The sequence below is a fragment of the Nyctereutes procyonoides genome, unplaced genomic scaffold, assembly GCF_905146905.1.
Source record: "Nyctereutes procyonoides isolate TBG_1078 unplaced genomic scaffold, NYPRO_anot_genome, whole genome shotgun sequence".
Lineage (NCBI taxonomy): Eukaryota > Metazoa > Chordata > Mammalia > Carnivora > Canidae > Nyctereutes > Nyctereutes procyonoides.
The window spans coordinates 2,843,884-2,858,811 of record NW_026575043.1 but is presented as its reverse complement, the minus strand read 5'-3'; the positions used below and the strand labels follow the sequence as shown (position 1 = coordinate 2,858,811).

Genomic DNA, 14,928 nt, shown 5'->3' with positions numbered 1-14,928 from the left:
GCCAGAAAGGGCTGGCAGGATATATTCAGGGTCCTAAATGAGAAGAACATGCAACCAAGAATACTTTATCCAGCAAGGCTCTCATTCAAAATGGAAGGAGAGATAAAGAGCTTCCAAGACAGGCAGGAACTGAAAGAATATGTGACCTCCAAACCAGCTCTGCAAGAAATTTTAAGGGGGACTCTTAAAACTCCCCTTTAAGAAGAAGTTCAGTGGAACAATCCACAAAAACAAGGACTAAATAGATATCATGATGACACTAAACTCATATCTGTCAATAGTAACTCTGAACGTGAATGGGCTTAATGACCCCATCAAAAGGCGCAGGGTTTCAGACTGGATAAAAAAACAGGACCCATCTATTTGCTGTCTACAAGAGACTCATTTTAGACAGAAAGACACCTACAACCTGAAAATAAAAGGTTGGAGAACCATTTACCATTCAAATGGTTCTCAAAATATATCCTAAAAACTATAGAACACTTCTGAAAGAAATTGAGGAAGACACAAAGAGATGGAAAAATATTCCATGCTCATGGATTGGCAGAATTAATATTGTGAAAATGTCAATGTTACCCAGGGCAATTTACACGTTTAATGCAATCCCTATCAAAATACCATGGACTTTCTTCAGAGACTTAGAACAAATTATTTTAAGATTTGTGTGGAATCAGAAAAGACCCCAAACAGCCAGGGGAATTTTAAAAAAGAAAACCATATCTGGGGGCATCACAATGCCAGATTTCAGGTTGTACTACAAAGCTGTGTTCATCAAGACAGTGTGGTACTGGCACAAAAACAGACATATAGATCAATGGAACAGAATAGAGAACCCAGAAGTGGGCCCTGAACTTTATGGTCAACTAATATACGATAAAGGAGGAAAGACGATCCACTGGAAGAAAGACAGTCTCTTCAATAAATGGTGCTGGGAAAATTGGACATCCACATGCAGAAGAATGAAACTGGACCACTCTCTTGCACCATACACAAAGCTAAACTCAAAATAGATGAAAGATCTAAATGTGAGACAAGATTCCATCAAAATCCCAGAGGAGAACTCAGGCAACACCCTTTTTGAACTTGGCCACAGTAACCGGAGAAGGACAAACAGTGTATGTTCTCATTCATTTGGGGAATATGAATAATAGTGAAAGGGAATATAAGGGAAGGGAGAAGAAATGTGTGAGAAATATCAGAAAGGGAGACAGAACATAAAGACTTCTAACTCTGGGAAATGAACTAGGGGTGGTGGAGGGGGAGGAGGGCGGGGGGTGGGGGGTGATTGGGTGACGGGCACTGAGGGGGACACTTGACGGGATGAGCACTGGGTGTTATTCTGTATGTTGGTAAATTGAACACCAATAAAAATTAATTTATAAAAAAAAAAATAAAAGTACCATGTAGATGTTTATAAATTATAGAATTGCTTTCCTCCAAGCAAACATCATTGGTATTTGGACACCTAAGTCCAGAATTTGAGGCTGCAATCTTTGGATCTGTGAGGGCAAAGCTAATAAGTATGGAAATTAAGCTTTCATGTACAGATAACTTCTCCACTTAGAGAAAAAAGCATCTGCATTCCTTAAGATGTTCCACATGAATTATGTTTACCACTTTGTTTTCTTTCCCTCGGTCTTTTTAGTACCAAAAAGGAGTCATCTCTCTAGGAAAAGAATTACAAGTAGTCCTGGGAGACAAAAGGGGGTCATGACCAAGGGTTGGTACACTGAAATCAGTAAAGCGCCCTTTGAAGTCTGGCTAGGCCACTTGGCTTGCATTTCTTCAGGCTTCCTTTCTCACCTGTGGAATGGAGACCATAATAGCTCCCGGGGATGTGGTGCCCTGCCGAGCCCAGCCTGTGTGAGCCATCCTCTGGGGAGGAAGAGAATGACTACAGTGAAGCCTTATTTTGAATGTCAGAGTTTACAGGAAGAGTCAGTACGGCCTTTCTAAAAATCTTTATTTAGAAGTATTAAGATTCTGGATTTTCCGAAATATTTTTGGGAATTGCCTTCAAAGCTATTTTCAATCTTTCAAGAAGAATTAGTCTCATCAATTTATAGTCCCACCTGATTTGGGACGCAAAAATGTATTACCCTCCACGGCCAGACTTGTACCCTGAATGGCCTGTGGCTATCCTCATTCACTCTCACAGGGTAAGGATTCAGCATCCTTGTGGATGTTCAAAGATATGTGTCCCATTGCCCTCAAGGTTCGTTCCAAAAGAAGTGTTTTACAACTGTTTTATATGGTAGTAGTGAAATTGGCGTGCGGATGGATTTTCTCCACACTCCAGTCTACCTGAAGGGAGCCAGTGGCTCCGTCATTCTGGTCTGTGTAGAAATGTCACCATGATCCTACTGCAGGAGCAGAATAGAGAAATGCTGCTGCTGAATTCCTCCAGCTCACGGTCCTTCCAAGTGAGAGAGAAGAATCTCCAAGACCTCAGAAGTGATGCAAAGTTGTAGGTCTGGGTGTAGAGTTGGTTCTTATAAGCAGAAACTTTCCTGCACATGATTCCACAATTCCTGCCAGGGTGCTTTGATGATGTGTAGAAAAAGGAGCAGCAGATCAGATCATTTGTAATGATTAGGACATTGCAGCACCGGAATAGAAACTTCTGAGGCAATTCTGCCCAATGCGATAGTGGTTCACCCACCTTTGAGGTGGAAGGCAGATGTGCTGCGATGCGGGTAGGTACCTACCACGGTTGTACCCCCCAGGGATCAGCTTCCTGTTGGGCCCAGGGTGGGAGGCAAAGCAAAAACTGTTGTCACAGCAGGAAGCATATAGGAAGCAATATAAAACACACAACTGTTTGCTCCTTAGAAATGACTACTTATATGTCTTTTTTGGTTCCAAATTGCCTTTTGGCATCAGACCCCGCTTAACAAGAGGACATTTTGAGTCCGCTCTTGTCAAACTACTTTTTGTCCTTGGAGAAACCGATACACTATTCACAGTTTGTTTTCTTTTAAAGAGTTTATTTATTTATTCATTAGAGACACGGAGAGAGAGGCAGAGACACAGGCATTGTGTGAGGAGCAGGCTCCCTGTGGAGGGCCTGATTTGGGACTTGATCCAGGAACTCCGGGATGACGCCCTGAGCCAAAGGCAGATGCTCACCCGCTGAGCCACCCAGGCGTCCCCGCTGTTTACAGCATAAAGTGAGAAAATTTCCCAGGATAAAAATTATTTTTTAATTGAAATTGGGACCCCTGTAGAAGAAAAATGCTAATTTGAGGGATTATTTTATATTTAGAATATATATTTTATATTTTGTCACATCTTTTTATTTATTTATTTATTTATTTTTATTTTTTTTTAAAGATTTTATTCATTTATTCATGAGAGACACACACACAGAGAGAGGCAAAGACACAGGCAGAGGGAGAAGCAGGCTCCATGCAGGGAGCCCGATGTGGGACTCGATCCCAGGTCTCCAGGATCACGCCCTGGGCTGAAGGCAGCGCTAAACCGCTGAGCCACCTGGGCTGCCCTGTCACATCTTTTTAAATGGCAAGTGATCTAGAGGAAGGAAAATGAATTTTTTTAAAAGATATTGTTTATTTTAGAGAGAGAGCAGAGGGTGGGGGTGGGAAGAGGGAGAGAAGCAGACTTCCTGCTCCATCCTCCAGCCTTGAGATCATGATCTGAGCTGAAATCAAGAGTTGCACGCTCGACCGACTGAGCTACCCAGATGCCCCAAAGGAAAATGAATTATTAAAAATTCTGTCTAGATTTTAGTTTTCCTTGCTTCTCTTGTCCTCATTATGGCTATTTGAGTATTAGATGCAACTATTCTCTTAGAACTGTGAGTAACATCTACATTTCTTGAGCAAGAGAACACTTCTCTATTGAAACAAATGTGAGTTTATTTTTAACATTTCAAAAAGTATTCAGTGATTCAGTCACATTTACTCCTCTTTGATCTTGCTTTCTTTTAAATAATGCTAGTGTGTGGGATCCAAATGAGGGTAATTTAAAAACCAGTTTTACATGCACACATGCAGACATAGCCTCTCATTATGCAAATTTCATTTAAAAGGATTTTCATTTACAGTAATGGAAAAGCTTTTACTGTTTTAGGAAAGCCTTAGCTTTGGGGCAGTTTTAGGCATTTAATAACCTGTGAATTCAATTGAATGTTCTTGGTACCTGAAGATAAGTTATTTTATTAGTTAAAGTTTTGATTTGGGTTTTGGGAGCGGATTTTTAGTTGGAAGCATTTTTCTAACCCTTCTGCTTTTTTTCATAATACATTGATAAAGGCTTTGGCTTCTCTGCTCTGCTTACTGCTGATAATGTGCTTTTATTTTTTCTCCTTGGGCTTTCCTTAGCTTGGCCACTGTGTAAGTACTTTATAAATCAATAAATTAAGGTCTGTTGATATATTTGATTGGTTTTTAACTATTGGAAGAATGTTAGTTTTATGGCTATATGCTACAAATATTATCAGTCAAGAGTATTTATAAAATAAACAGAATTGAGCACTTAAATGTCACCTGTATTTTCCATATCTGTAAATGGAATATTGTTACTGTACTTGATAATAATGAGATATTTTCTTGAAGAAATTTTACTTCTCTGCAGAGACATTGCTAACAGCAAATAATCACATTGTGAAGACTTTATGCACTTATGTTTATCTTCTGAAGAGCATTTTTTCATGCTCGAAAAGCCAAATTATGTTTCTTTGAAGTGTTTGTTTAAAATATTTTTTTGCTTTAACTTTGACATAGTCTGTATACACATTCACATCTTCAAGTATTAACAAGCTATTATCTGGAGCATTGCTTCTCAAAACTATATGTGGTGAAGAATTTGGTTGTTGTGTTTTTTTTTTTTTTTTAATTTCCATTCTATCATAAACCAGTACTTTTGCAAAAAGTATAATAAAAATATATAGAAAAAGATTTAAAAAGACATACAAATATAAGCCCTCAATTTTTGTTAATTGATGCAACAGACCTCAAAGTATTATTACTCAGATTTTTAATATATTCATAGTCAATTTCTGCATCTATTTTACCCCAGACCAGTAGCAAACTTTGCAGACTGCCATCAGTCTGGGGACTACACTCTGAACTGCAGGCTGCTGGGGCGAGTCTAGAGATGATGTGATAAAGATGGACTCCGGATTTGTGGGTCAGCTGGAGAGCACCTGGGAGTACAAGCAGGTGTAGTAAAATGGGCCTTCTGCCTTGGCAGCCGCTGCACACACTGGGTTCTAAGCCCCTCAATTGGAGTTAGTTGGTCTTGGTTTCCCTAAATCTTGAAGACCAACCTCCTGGGCAGGTCTACCCCTTTACAGTTCATGTCAGGCCCCCCAGAGTGATCTGCTGCCACCGTAGAAAGTAGAGAAGGCTGAATTTAAACACCTCATCTGAAATACTCCTGAATAAATAACAATCACAAGGATCTGATCTGTGTGAAAACTGCCTGACACCCAAGCAGCCATGGAAATGAGCAGGTTTTGGTTCTAGGTACCATAAAAATATTGCATGTAAAACAGTGAATTGGTTCTTTAAATTCTTACATCAAAACTTGCACAAGTAGGAAGTAGCATTTTGCATTTTACACTTGGTATAGCAGCTTAGATAAATTTTAATGTTCTTACATTGGTAGAGAAACCAGGGTACATAATAGGTTCCCAGAAGGTGGTAATTTCTTTCCCTTATGAAATAGTAAGTTTGCTGAGCAAAGAGGCCACATCTTGGGAAATTTTCATCCTTTACAATCCTTTACATATAGTAGGAACTCAGATATTTGAAAACAAAAAGATCTTCTGATCTCTGTAGATATGCTTTTGGTTTCCTGGGAAAAGATGCAAAGTATTGACTTTTATAGGTTGCCGGTCTTTTTAAAATAAATGAGGTTATAAAATGAGAATTAGTTTTGCCATAAGCCAACCATAATATTTTAAATTATTCTAACATCTTTATTTCTTCTGTGGCTCAGTGAGTTTGTACAGATCATTGTAATCACCTTGAGCTGTTTACTTTGTAATACTGAGACCACACACACTGTTTCTGTGTGTGGGACAACAGGCTGGGTCTTTCCTGAAGTGGTTGACAGCAAGAATTCATCTTCGCTATCTCCTTTGCTTGTTTTGCTGCTACTTGGTGGAGTCCTACCCTGAAATCTGGAATAATCAGACAAAATCCATAACAGTTCCTTATGTATAAAAGGGAATTGTTAGGTTTCCAAAAGTCAGAAATGAAGACAGTGCATGTAGGCTGACAGAACCCATGCTCTTCATCTTTCTGTTTCTTTTTCTAGCAATTACAGATTTAGGTAGCATGGGAAACAGTAGCAATGACTAGTGATTGGCTGTTTACCACTGATGATAGCTATGGAGTTGATAAGCTTTCACTTGTTCTTTGGCATGAAGTCTGAGACTGTATCTCTTGCTTTTAATTTTATTTGGTTCTACTTCTAGTAGGTGACTCCTTTACCTTGTGTGTGGTTTGTGTTTCTCTAGCTGAGATCAGGAGGTGCACAAGTATTAGAAGGCTGCATTGCTGAAATCCACAACATCACCAGTTTAGATATCTCCGATAATGGTAAGTTGGAAATCAGAGAAGAAACAAATACTATTTAAAGCAAGTTACTAAGGGGGAAGAAAAAGCCCAATCTAGACAATACCTACACGAATGTGTCATAGCACTTCTTGACTAATAGGGCTGTTAGATTTAACCGAATTTATGTATGGAATAAGTCAATGCCAGAGTCTTAGTAAGTTGATACCATGGCCAAAAATGCAATAAAACAAGTCAGTTAAAAAAAAAATTGTCATCAGAACATTGATAATAATCTTTATCTGACCTTTTGCATTCTTGGTGACAATAAAATAAAGTCCTTTTTTATTTACTCAGAAACTTGTTTGATTAGCTTCATTTCTGCCAACTATAGTAGCATGTGAGTAGGAGCCTGTTAAGTTCGCATAGACAACTTCAGTTACTCGCCGCAAACGGTATGTTGGAATTGCCTCTTACAAAATCATGGGCAGAGATGAGACTCATCCTTTCCCCATTTCTTGCTGACTTGACTTACCCACTGAGTGTATAAGAGATTTAGGTATGTCTTAGCAGAGAATGAGTTTAACCCTGTGAAATAATAGGACATGAAAAGAGAGAAAAAAGTTCCTTGGAAAATGAAAGATTGGAATCCCAGGGTTCTCGAGACCATAGGGAAAGTCATCCAAGTGCATATCACCTTTGCTTAATTATGTTGCATTTGAGAATTTATTTATACACGTGTGTTTTGATTCTCTGCTTTTTCTGATTCTTTCCAGGTTTAGAATCTGACCTATCCACCTTAATAGTGTGGCTCAGTAAAAACAGATCAATACAACACCTGGCATTAGGCAAAAATTTTAATAATATGAAATCCAAGTAAGAGTTTTGAATTTTTTTATATAACAATGATGAAAATAAGCAACCTCATGAAAGCTTTTGATTTGATTCCACTGTCCACATCTTTAAAATCTCTTTAGAAATCTGACACCTGTGTTGGACAGCTTAGTACAGATGATTCAGGATGAAGAATCGGTGAGTATTAAAGACTTTTGCCTCAAGTCTTTAGCTTGTTACCATGTTTACTAATTATTTCTACTGAGTTAATGCTGCTATGCTTCCAGATAATTTTATCTACACCATTTCTGTTTTTTTTAATGGACTAAGTAGTTATGCTTTAGTACATAGAATGTATTCAAAATTGCTTAGTCTTCATTTCAACTCATTACTAGTTAAAGGAAGATTGTAACTAAAAGATTAAAAGAAGTATAAATTGGCTCATAAGCCCATCTTTTAATGAAACTTACTATGTCCTAACTTCAGCTGTTGCAGTAATCTGCAAATATGAATTTTGTTTCAATCTAGTTGAATTTCTGACCTTATATCATGCTGGGAAATATCATACTGCTAATTTGAATTTTGTCTCATAATTATGTAGAATTACAAGAGACTAAGAAAGCTGGTTACTCATCTGAAATTGCTTTTAGAGCTCAAGTGTCATTTTTATATTTTTATTCCCTTTAGTTGCTTCTGGCCAAGACTTGGTTCAGATTAAAGAAATTTAATTTTAAATAGTATCCTATTTTGCTGCCCTTTAAAGTACATTAGAAAAAAAGAAAAAAACATATATATTTTTAAGATTTATTCATTTGAGAGAGAGTAAGAGCATGAGCAGGAGGGACAGAGGGAGAGGGAGAAAGAATTTCAAGCAGACTGTGTGTTCAGTGAGAAGCCAGATACATTGACCCTGAGATCATGACCGGAGCTGAAACCAAGACTCGGATGCTTAACTGACTGAGCCACGCAGGTGCCCAAGAGAAGGATATTTTATGGACAAAGCAAGAAGTGCTCTACTATTAATTTCTTTAACTTAAACCTGGTGTTATCTTATATTTTGCACCTTCTATTTTACTGAGGCTTTTTAAGGGTTTTTCCACTTCATAATTTAGTCCTGTTTGGCTACCAAGTAGCTTTGATGGTACCTAAAACCCAAATCAATGTGTATTCCTACTACAAAGATTCAGGTTATTAATGTTTTGTGATTGCTACTTTTTAGGTCATGAGACTGATTTCCTATATGAATCATGTGAGAGAGGACACATTTTTATTTATTTATTTTTTAAAGATTTTATTTATTTATTCATGAGGCAGAGACACAGACAGAAAGAGAAGCAGGCTCCATGCAGGAAGCCTGATGTGGGACTCGATCTGGGGACTCCAGGATCATGCCCTGAACCAAAGGCAGGCGCTTAACCACTGAGCCACCCGGGCATCCCGAGGGGACACATTTTTAAAAAGCATTGTTTTCCACTTTGAATTCTTAAAGGGTAGTAGCAAGTTCTAGTATGACTCTAAACTAGGTTTTCTGAGAAAGCCAAGGGACCAGAAAGGTGGAGACTAGAATTTTTCCTAGATGCTGGCATCTTTCTGTGCAGATCTGACCTGGAAGGTGGAAGAAAATTCAGTTGTCCTGGCTCTTTTTTGTGTGGATATAATTTCCAAACTATGGGCCAGAGATGAAATTCATTATCAATTCATGAATTTGGACACTTCTTTCTGTCCTCATTTGGTAACAAACTCCATGTTTTGTTACTTTTATACTGGGTTATTAAAATGAGGCACATAAATCAAAATTGATGCAGTTTTGCATATTTAATTTGACTGTATACTACTCTGCTTTGAGTTTCTGATTTCCCAGTCTTCGCCCTGTTTTAAAAGATTGAAGATGCTAATATTTCAGCATCACAGTTAATATTCATCCCCAACTACTGTTTCTTAGTGTATATTTTAGCGAAATTTATATTTTGTGAAAAATATTTTAAAATGTCATGTTTTGCCTCTTACATGAGGGTCTTCTGTTTCTGTAATTCCAAAAGGCTCTCACTTAAAAACGATCTTGATATTTAAAACATGCCTCAAAACCTATTTGCAGGTGGGAAAGTTGCTCTATAAATGTGAATTCTGTCAAGTTATAAGTTTGGGAAGTGTGCCACTAATAATATACAGGGGAAAGCTCTTTATGTTCACGTCATTGAAAAGTAGGTGGCTTTTTCAAAAAGCAATTACCTTCTATTTTTTCCTACTTCTGAATTAGTAATGTGCAAAACAATTCAGAATGATTAGGAGGCGAGCCTTGCAACACTAAAAGTTCCACCAATAACTGACACAATTGGGCTCCCTTTTTTATTTTATTTTTTTAAAGGTTTTTCCATATATAAAATAATGTCTTGCTTTTTACATTCTGGCCATGTGTTGTCAGAGCCTGTTCTTTGACAGCTCATGGAATACTATCTTCGCCTGAGTTACACATTATATTTGGTTAGAAGACCTTGATTCCCCAGGGGCTCCAGTGTCACTTTCAAATATAGACAGTGGTTGTCGGGCTGCTGTGCCCAGAGCCCTGGGACAGTAATGCGGAGAGGCTGAGATGACAGGGAATCTTGTTTTGAAGTATCACAAAACCATGTTGTAATCAGTACTAGAAAATATGCTTCTCCTGGGGGTGCCTGTGGCAAGGAGACAGATTCAGATTAGGCATGTTCAGCTATGAAAAGAAATAATAAGATTTCAAATAGTAATATTACATGGAGGTGCAATAAATCAGGAAGGGATGACCTTATAAATATGCATGCAATTCAGGCTGTTCTGTTCGCATTAATGACTCTGCCTATTAGTTTTAAGTGTTAGCTGGGGTGTATTAGAGTTTGAATATACTACTGGCATTGGTGCTTCCTAGCTGGGAGACTTGGCAGCTTTCCAGTATTAGGAAGAAGCCATAATATAACATTTTTGTAGTAGCTGAATAGAGATTATTAAAATCATGAGAGATGTGATTTTAGCTTTTTATTAAAAGAACACTGCATTTGTTTTCATTTAAAACATTAAGTTTCCCTGAGTCTGAGGCATTTTAGTTAAGTTTTTTTCATTTCCCTGAGTGTGGGATCTTAACATTAAAGCAGCCTCACTAAACCTGCCTGAGTCTAAACATATGCAGGCTTTCTGGTTTTAAATGCCTCAGCACTTACCATGCCATTTAATTTTAGAAATTTGATTCAAGTTCATACGTTACCTTTTGATTTTACGATAGCTATATCACATTTAGAAAAAGTGGCCAGGGATCCCTGGGTGGCGCAGCGGTTTAGCACCTGCCTTTGGCCTGGGGCGCGATCCTGGGGACCCGGGATCGAGTCCCACGTCAGGCTCCCGGTGCATGGAGCCTGCTTCTCCCTCTGCTTGTGTCTCTGCCTCTCTCTCTCTCTCACTGTGTGCCTATCATAAAAAAAAAAAAATTAAAAAAAAGAAAAAGTGGCCAAATTTGGACAATAAGGACAGTAAATATGGTCACTTGGTAAACCTTTAGTCAAATGCATAATGCTGCTTTGGAAGTAACTGAGTCTTGAGACTATCAGCTCTCCCATCCTGCCTTCTGCAGCCCTCTGGCAGATGTACCCTAAACAAATCAGTATCTGGTAGTTGAGCGGGTATAGGGAGATGCCACGCAGTGGTGTAAGTCCTACAGACTACCAGGCACATCTCAAGAGCCCCGATCCCATGGGCTGTGGTGGAACGTAGATGACCCTAGCAACTATTTCCAGTATCCCCCCTCATCCTCTAGCCTGTAATGTCAGATTGCTTACAGAGTAAGCATCTAGAACTGTTATGTATGGCTGGGCCAATCTAGACCACCATAAGCAACCTGGAAGCCATCCAGATCCCCAGGGAAGGCTGCATTCTGATTCTCAGGGCCACATTGGTTCAGGTTCTGGAATTCTCAGTGCTGTGTTAATTCCGTTATGGCTGAATTCAGGGATTGCAAATCCAGATGCCTCTGGGTCTGGGCAGGTGGCATAAACAAGTAAAAGGAAGTGGGGGTAAGGAGGGGCCCTCTTCATTTTCTTGGCCAGACAGAACCTGCCTCTGGGCCACTTGGTCTTTAGTCCCCAGCTTAAATGGACAGTGAGTGGGCTGGTTTGGATTCACCATCCAGCTTGTGACAATAGTCACAGATGTTTGAGTTTTTCTGTTTTTTTAGAAAAATTGTATATCTTCTGATTGTTACTTATAAAGCTGAGGATGATCATCCAGAAGGATTGAGGGTGTACTCTGAGGGGCAGCATGATGGTGTGGGAGCCCAGAGAACAGAATCAGGAACCAGACTATCTGCTTCTGTTCAGTGACTTTCTAACTATATGACCTCGGTTGAGTCACTTGGCCCTTCTGTGTTTCACTTGGGATCTGGGGATAACAATACTGAGTATAGTAATATATCAGTGTTGGAGTACTGGGAGGATTCTATGACTAAATACATGCAAAAAGCTTGAACAGTGGTTAAGGATAGTATGCGTTCGGTAAATGTCAGCTGTTATTAATCTTGGCTGGCTTTTATTTTGCATTTGTCCTCTGCTAGTATTTTAAGATGTCATTTCACCTTTTATAAAAATAAAATGGGTAAAATAGGTGTAGTGTAGCCATATAGAAGCTCAGAAATTTTTATGTACTTTTCTTATTCATTTCTTCATGTCTTCCACTTCAAAAGAGCTGACATCTGCCCCTCCGGCATCCTTCCACGCTTCCCTTTGGAGAGAGGTGGCCAGTGTTCAGCACTGAAACACAAGCTCTCTTTGTTTGACTGCAAAGGTCCATTTTATCCAGAACCTTTGGGTCCCATTCATCAACATCTTTTAGGCAGAGTTTTAAAATGAGACACTTCAAGTGCGTGCAGTAGGTACCTCCCCTGGTGATTCTCCCTGAAATGGGTCATTGAGAGCAGTGGCTACTTTGATCAGACCATGTCACTGTTACTTCCTATTCCCTCTTCAGCCCCTGCAGTCCTTGTCCCTGGCCGACTCAAAACTCAAGACTGAGGTCACCATCATCATCAATGCCCTCGGAAGTAATACCTCCTTGACCAAAGTGGACATCAGTGGGAATGGAATGGGGGACATGGGAGCCAAGATGCTGGCCAAAGCACTACAAATCAACACCAAACTCAGGTATGTGGGTCAGGCACTAGGCCCTGAGATGTGGATGCTCACCCTAAGGAGGGCCCTAGAAAGCTCTGGAAAAGATTCCAGTCCCCAAGCATTGGAGAACTGGCTGTGCCTAGTAGGACCTGAGTTTCCCATAAGGCCAACTGAGAAGAGGTGACCGTTTCAAGTCTTTTGTCAAAATACTGGGGATGGCGGGGTGGGGGGGGTCCCAAAGTTAGATATTGTGGTTCCTATGAGCTGTTGTCTTAACGATTTCCACTGTGGCATAAAACCCAATGGAAAACTGGCACAATGTCCTGTTTCACAGTGTTGACAGCTGTAAGGGGAAGGTCAGTGAGCAGCAGAGGAGAGTTTTACAGGTAGAGAGTAGAATCAGGAAGACTGAAGGTCCAACACGAGGGCCTATCTTACTTCCCCTCCCCCACTGCCAATATAGACTTAAAACCTGAGGGATGCAGGGGGTACCCTGGTTAAAGGCAAGTTCGTGCTCGGTGCTAACTATTCTGTGTAGTGGTTTTCAACCACTCCTGGTGTTTCCCAAGTGTGGCTTTTCTTAAGAACTAGCTAAGTGGTCACTACTTTTTTTTTTTTTTTTTTTTAAGATTTTACTTATTTATTTGACAGAGAAAGAGAGCAAGCACAAGCAGGGGGAAGGCAGGCCAAGGGAGAGGGAGAAGCAGACTCCCTGCTGAGCAGAGACCCTGATGTGGGACTCGATCTCAGGACCTTGAGATCATGGTCTGAGCTGAAGGCAGACACTTAACCAACTGAGCCCCCCAGGCGCCCCTATGGTAACCACTTTTATTAAGGACCATATTATCCTCCATCCTACGGAGAAATGTAGTTGTTCCCCAGCCCAGCAGTCTGGTAAATGAATATTTAATTCACATTGCTCTTCAAGGGCTCTTTATTGATGTTTTTGGACACTTCCTTGTTCTCCTGAACTTTCTGTCTACACAAAAGCCAAGAACCGCAACAGTTTCTTGGAAGGCCAGAGTGTACTGTACATAAAGAAGAGATCAGGATCATTGCAATCAGGAAGTGAAAGCAGCTAGAGGTGTGATTTTTGGATCAGCCAAATAAAAGCCATTTCATGTGTCAGGTGAATTGACAGATGCCAGAATATCTCTGAAGAATTCACATTCTGAAAGTGAAGTAGTATTTTTCTTCCAAAATAGAATTTGTGCTTAAAAAGTAAACAACCTCCTATTTATAGAAGCCGTGGGTTTACCAGCAGAGTGCGAACTGCCTGGGATTGCTGATCGTACCATGTCAGGGCAACAATGAAAACAGACAATGTAGGAGGATTCTTTCTAGTTATTTAGAATGGGCAACAGTCTCAGGACCTGAAATTCTTTGTGTTGGACAAGGGACCCTTTAGCATCTTTTATGAACAGCTCCAGCTTCAGACATGAATGCTCAAGTAACTATTTGGAGAATACTTTGAGAGAATATCAGAGAAACCAGGTTTTAGGGTTTTCTGGCTACAAAGCATCAGGTGTTTTCATGGTAAGTTAATGAGCATGCTGTTGCTTTTCAGTACAATGTTCTTGTACTGTGCGAGCGGTAAATGGGTTAAGAATGTAATGTTGGAGGAGATACTCATCCTTGCTGTGTTTAAAACTAAGTCGAATGTTACTCCTTGCCCATTGTGCTAAAATACCCAGAGAATATTGTCTATAAGAGACTCATCTTCAGTAGGAGAAGCATTTTGTCCATCCCTAAGTGTCTGATCATTTGTGTGACTTGGTTTCCAAACAGGACTGTGATATGGGACAAGAACAACATTACTGCCCAAGGCTTCCAAGATATAGCTGTTGCTATGGAAAAGTAAGTTTTAATTGGGATTTCTTTCTGGAAAAGTGCAAAAGAACCAATGGTATCTCTGTTACCGGTGGTGTGATAGAAGGAGCAATGGATTTTGATCCAGAAAGTCTGGGTCTGAGTTAGCCTCTGCTACTCCACCATGGGACCTGGGAAGATGTGGGCTTTGGTCTGGTGTGACTTTCCTCATCTGTACACGAGGGCAGAGATACACCACCGGCATGGGGATTAAAGGAGACCATGTGGAGAAGCCATGCTATGGTCACCTTGCTTTTTCTTGTTGTTTCACATTCTCTTCCTATTGGGTCTTGCCTTTTCTGCACATTCTGACAATTTTGAATACAGTGGAAAGAAGAAAGCTAAGCTCCAGAAAATAAAACTGGAATTGAGGAATGGCCGATTAACTTGTCTCATTACTGTCAAAGGTTTTATTACCATAGTAGCTAACATCTACAATTACTGTTAATTGTCAAGTTAACTTTCCCAGTAAATAACATGAGGCAATAATACAAAGATGGCTGGAAGAAATTCTAGAAATCTGATTCTTTCTGAGTTCTTCAGCCCTCCTCTTGTTTTCTGAAGGCAGAAATGAT

At 39.7% G+C, this 14,928-nt stretch overlaps 1 protein-coding gene across 3 annotated transcripts in view; it reads left to right on the top strand.

Annotated features, from left to right (window-relative positions):
• The window catches only part of CARMIL1 (capping protein regulator and myosin 1 linker 1), a 325,852-nt gene that overhangs the window by 205,724 nt on the left and 105,200 nt on the right, over positions 1-14,928 (top strand). For all 3 annotated transcript variants that reach the window (XM_055322435.1, XM_055322434.1, XM_055322433.1), the window contains exons 18-22: positions 6,488-6,569; positions 7,301-7,400; positions 7,502-7,556; positions 12,342-12,514; positions 14,273-14,341. In XM_055322435.1, coding sequence (XP_055178410.1) covers positions 6,488-6,569; positions 7,301-7,400; positions 7,502-7,556; positions 12,342-12,514; positions 14,273-14,341 — 479 coding nt within the window. The remainder of the gene's footprint in view (positions 1-6,487; positions 6,570-7,300; positions 7,401-7,501; positions 7,557-12,341; positions 12,515-14,272; positions 14,342-14,928) is intronic.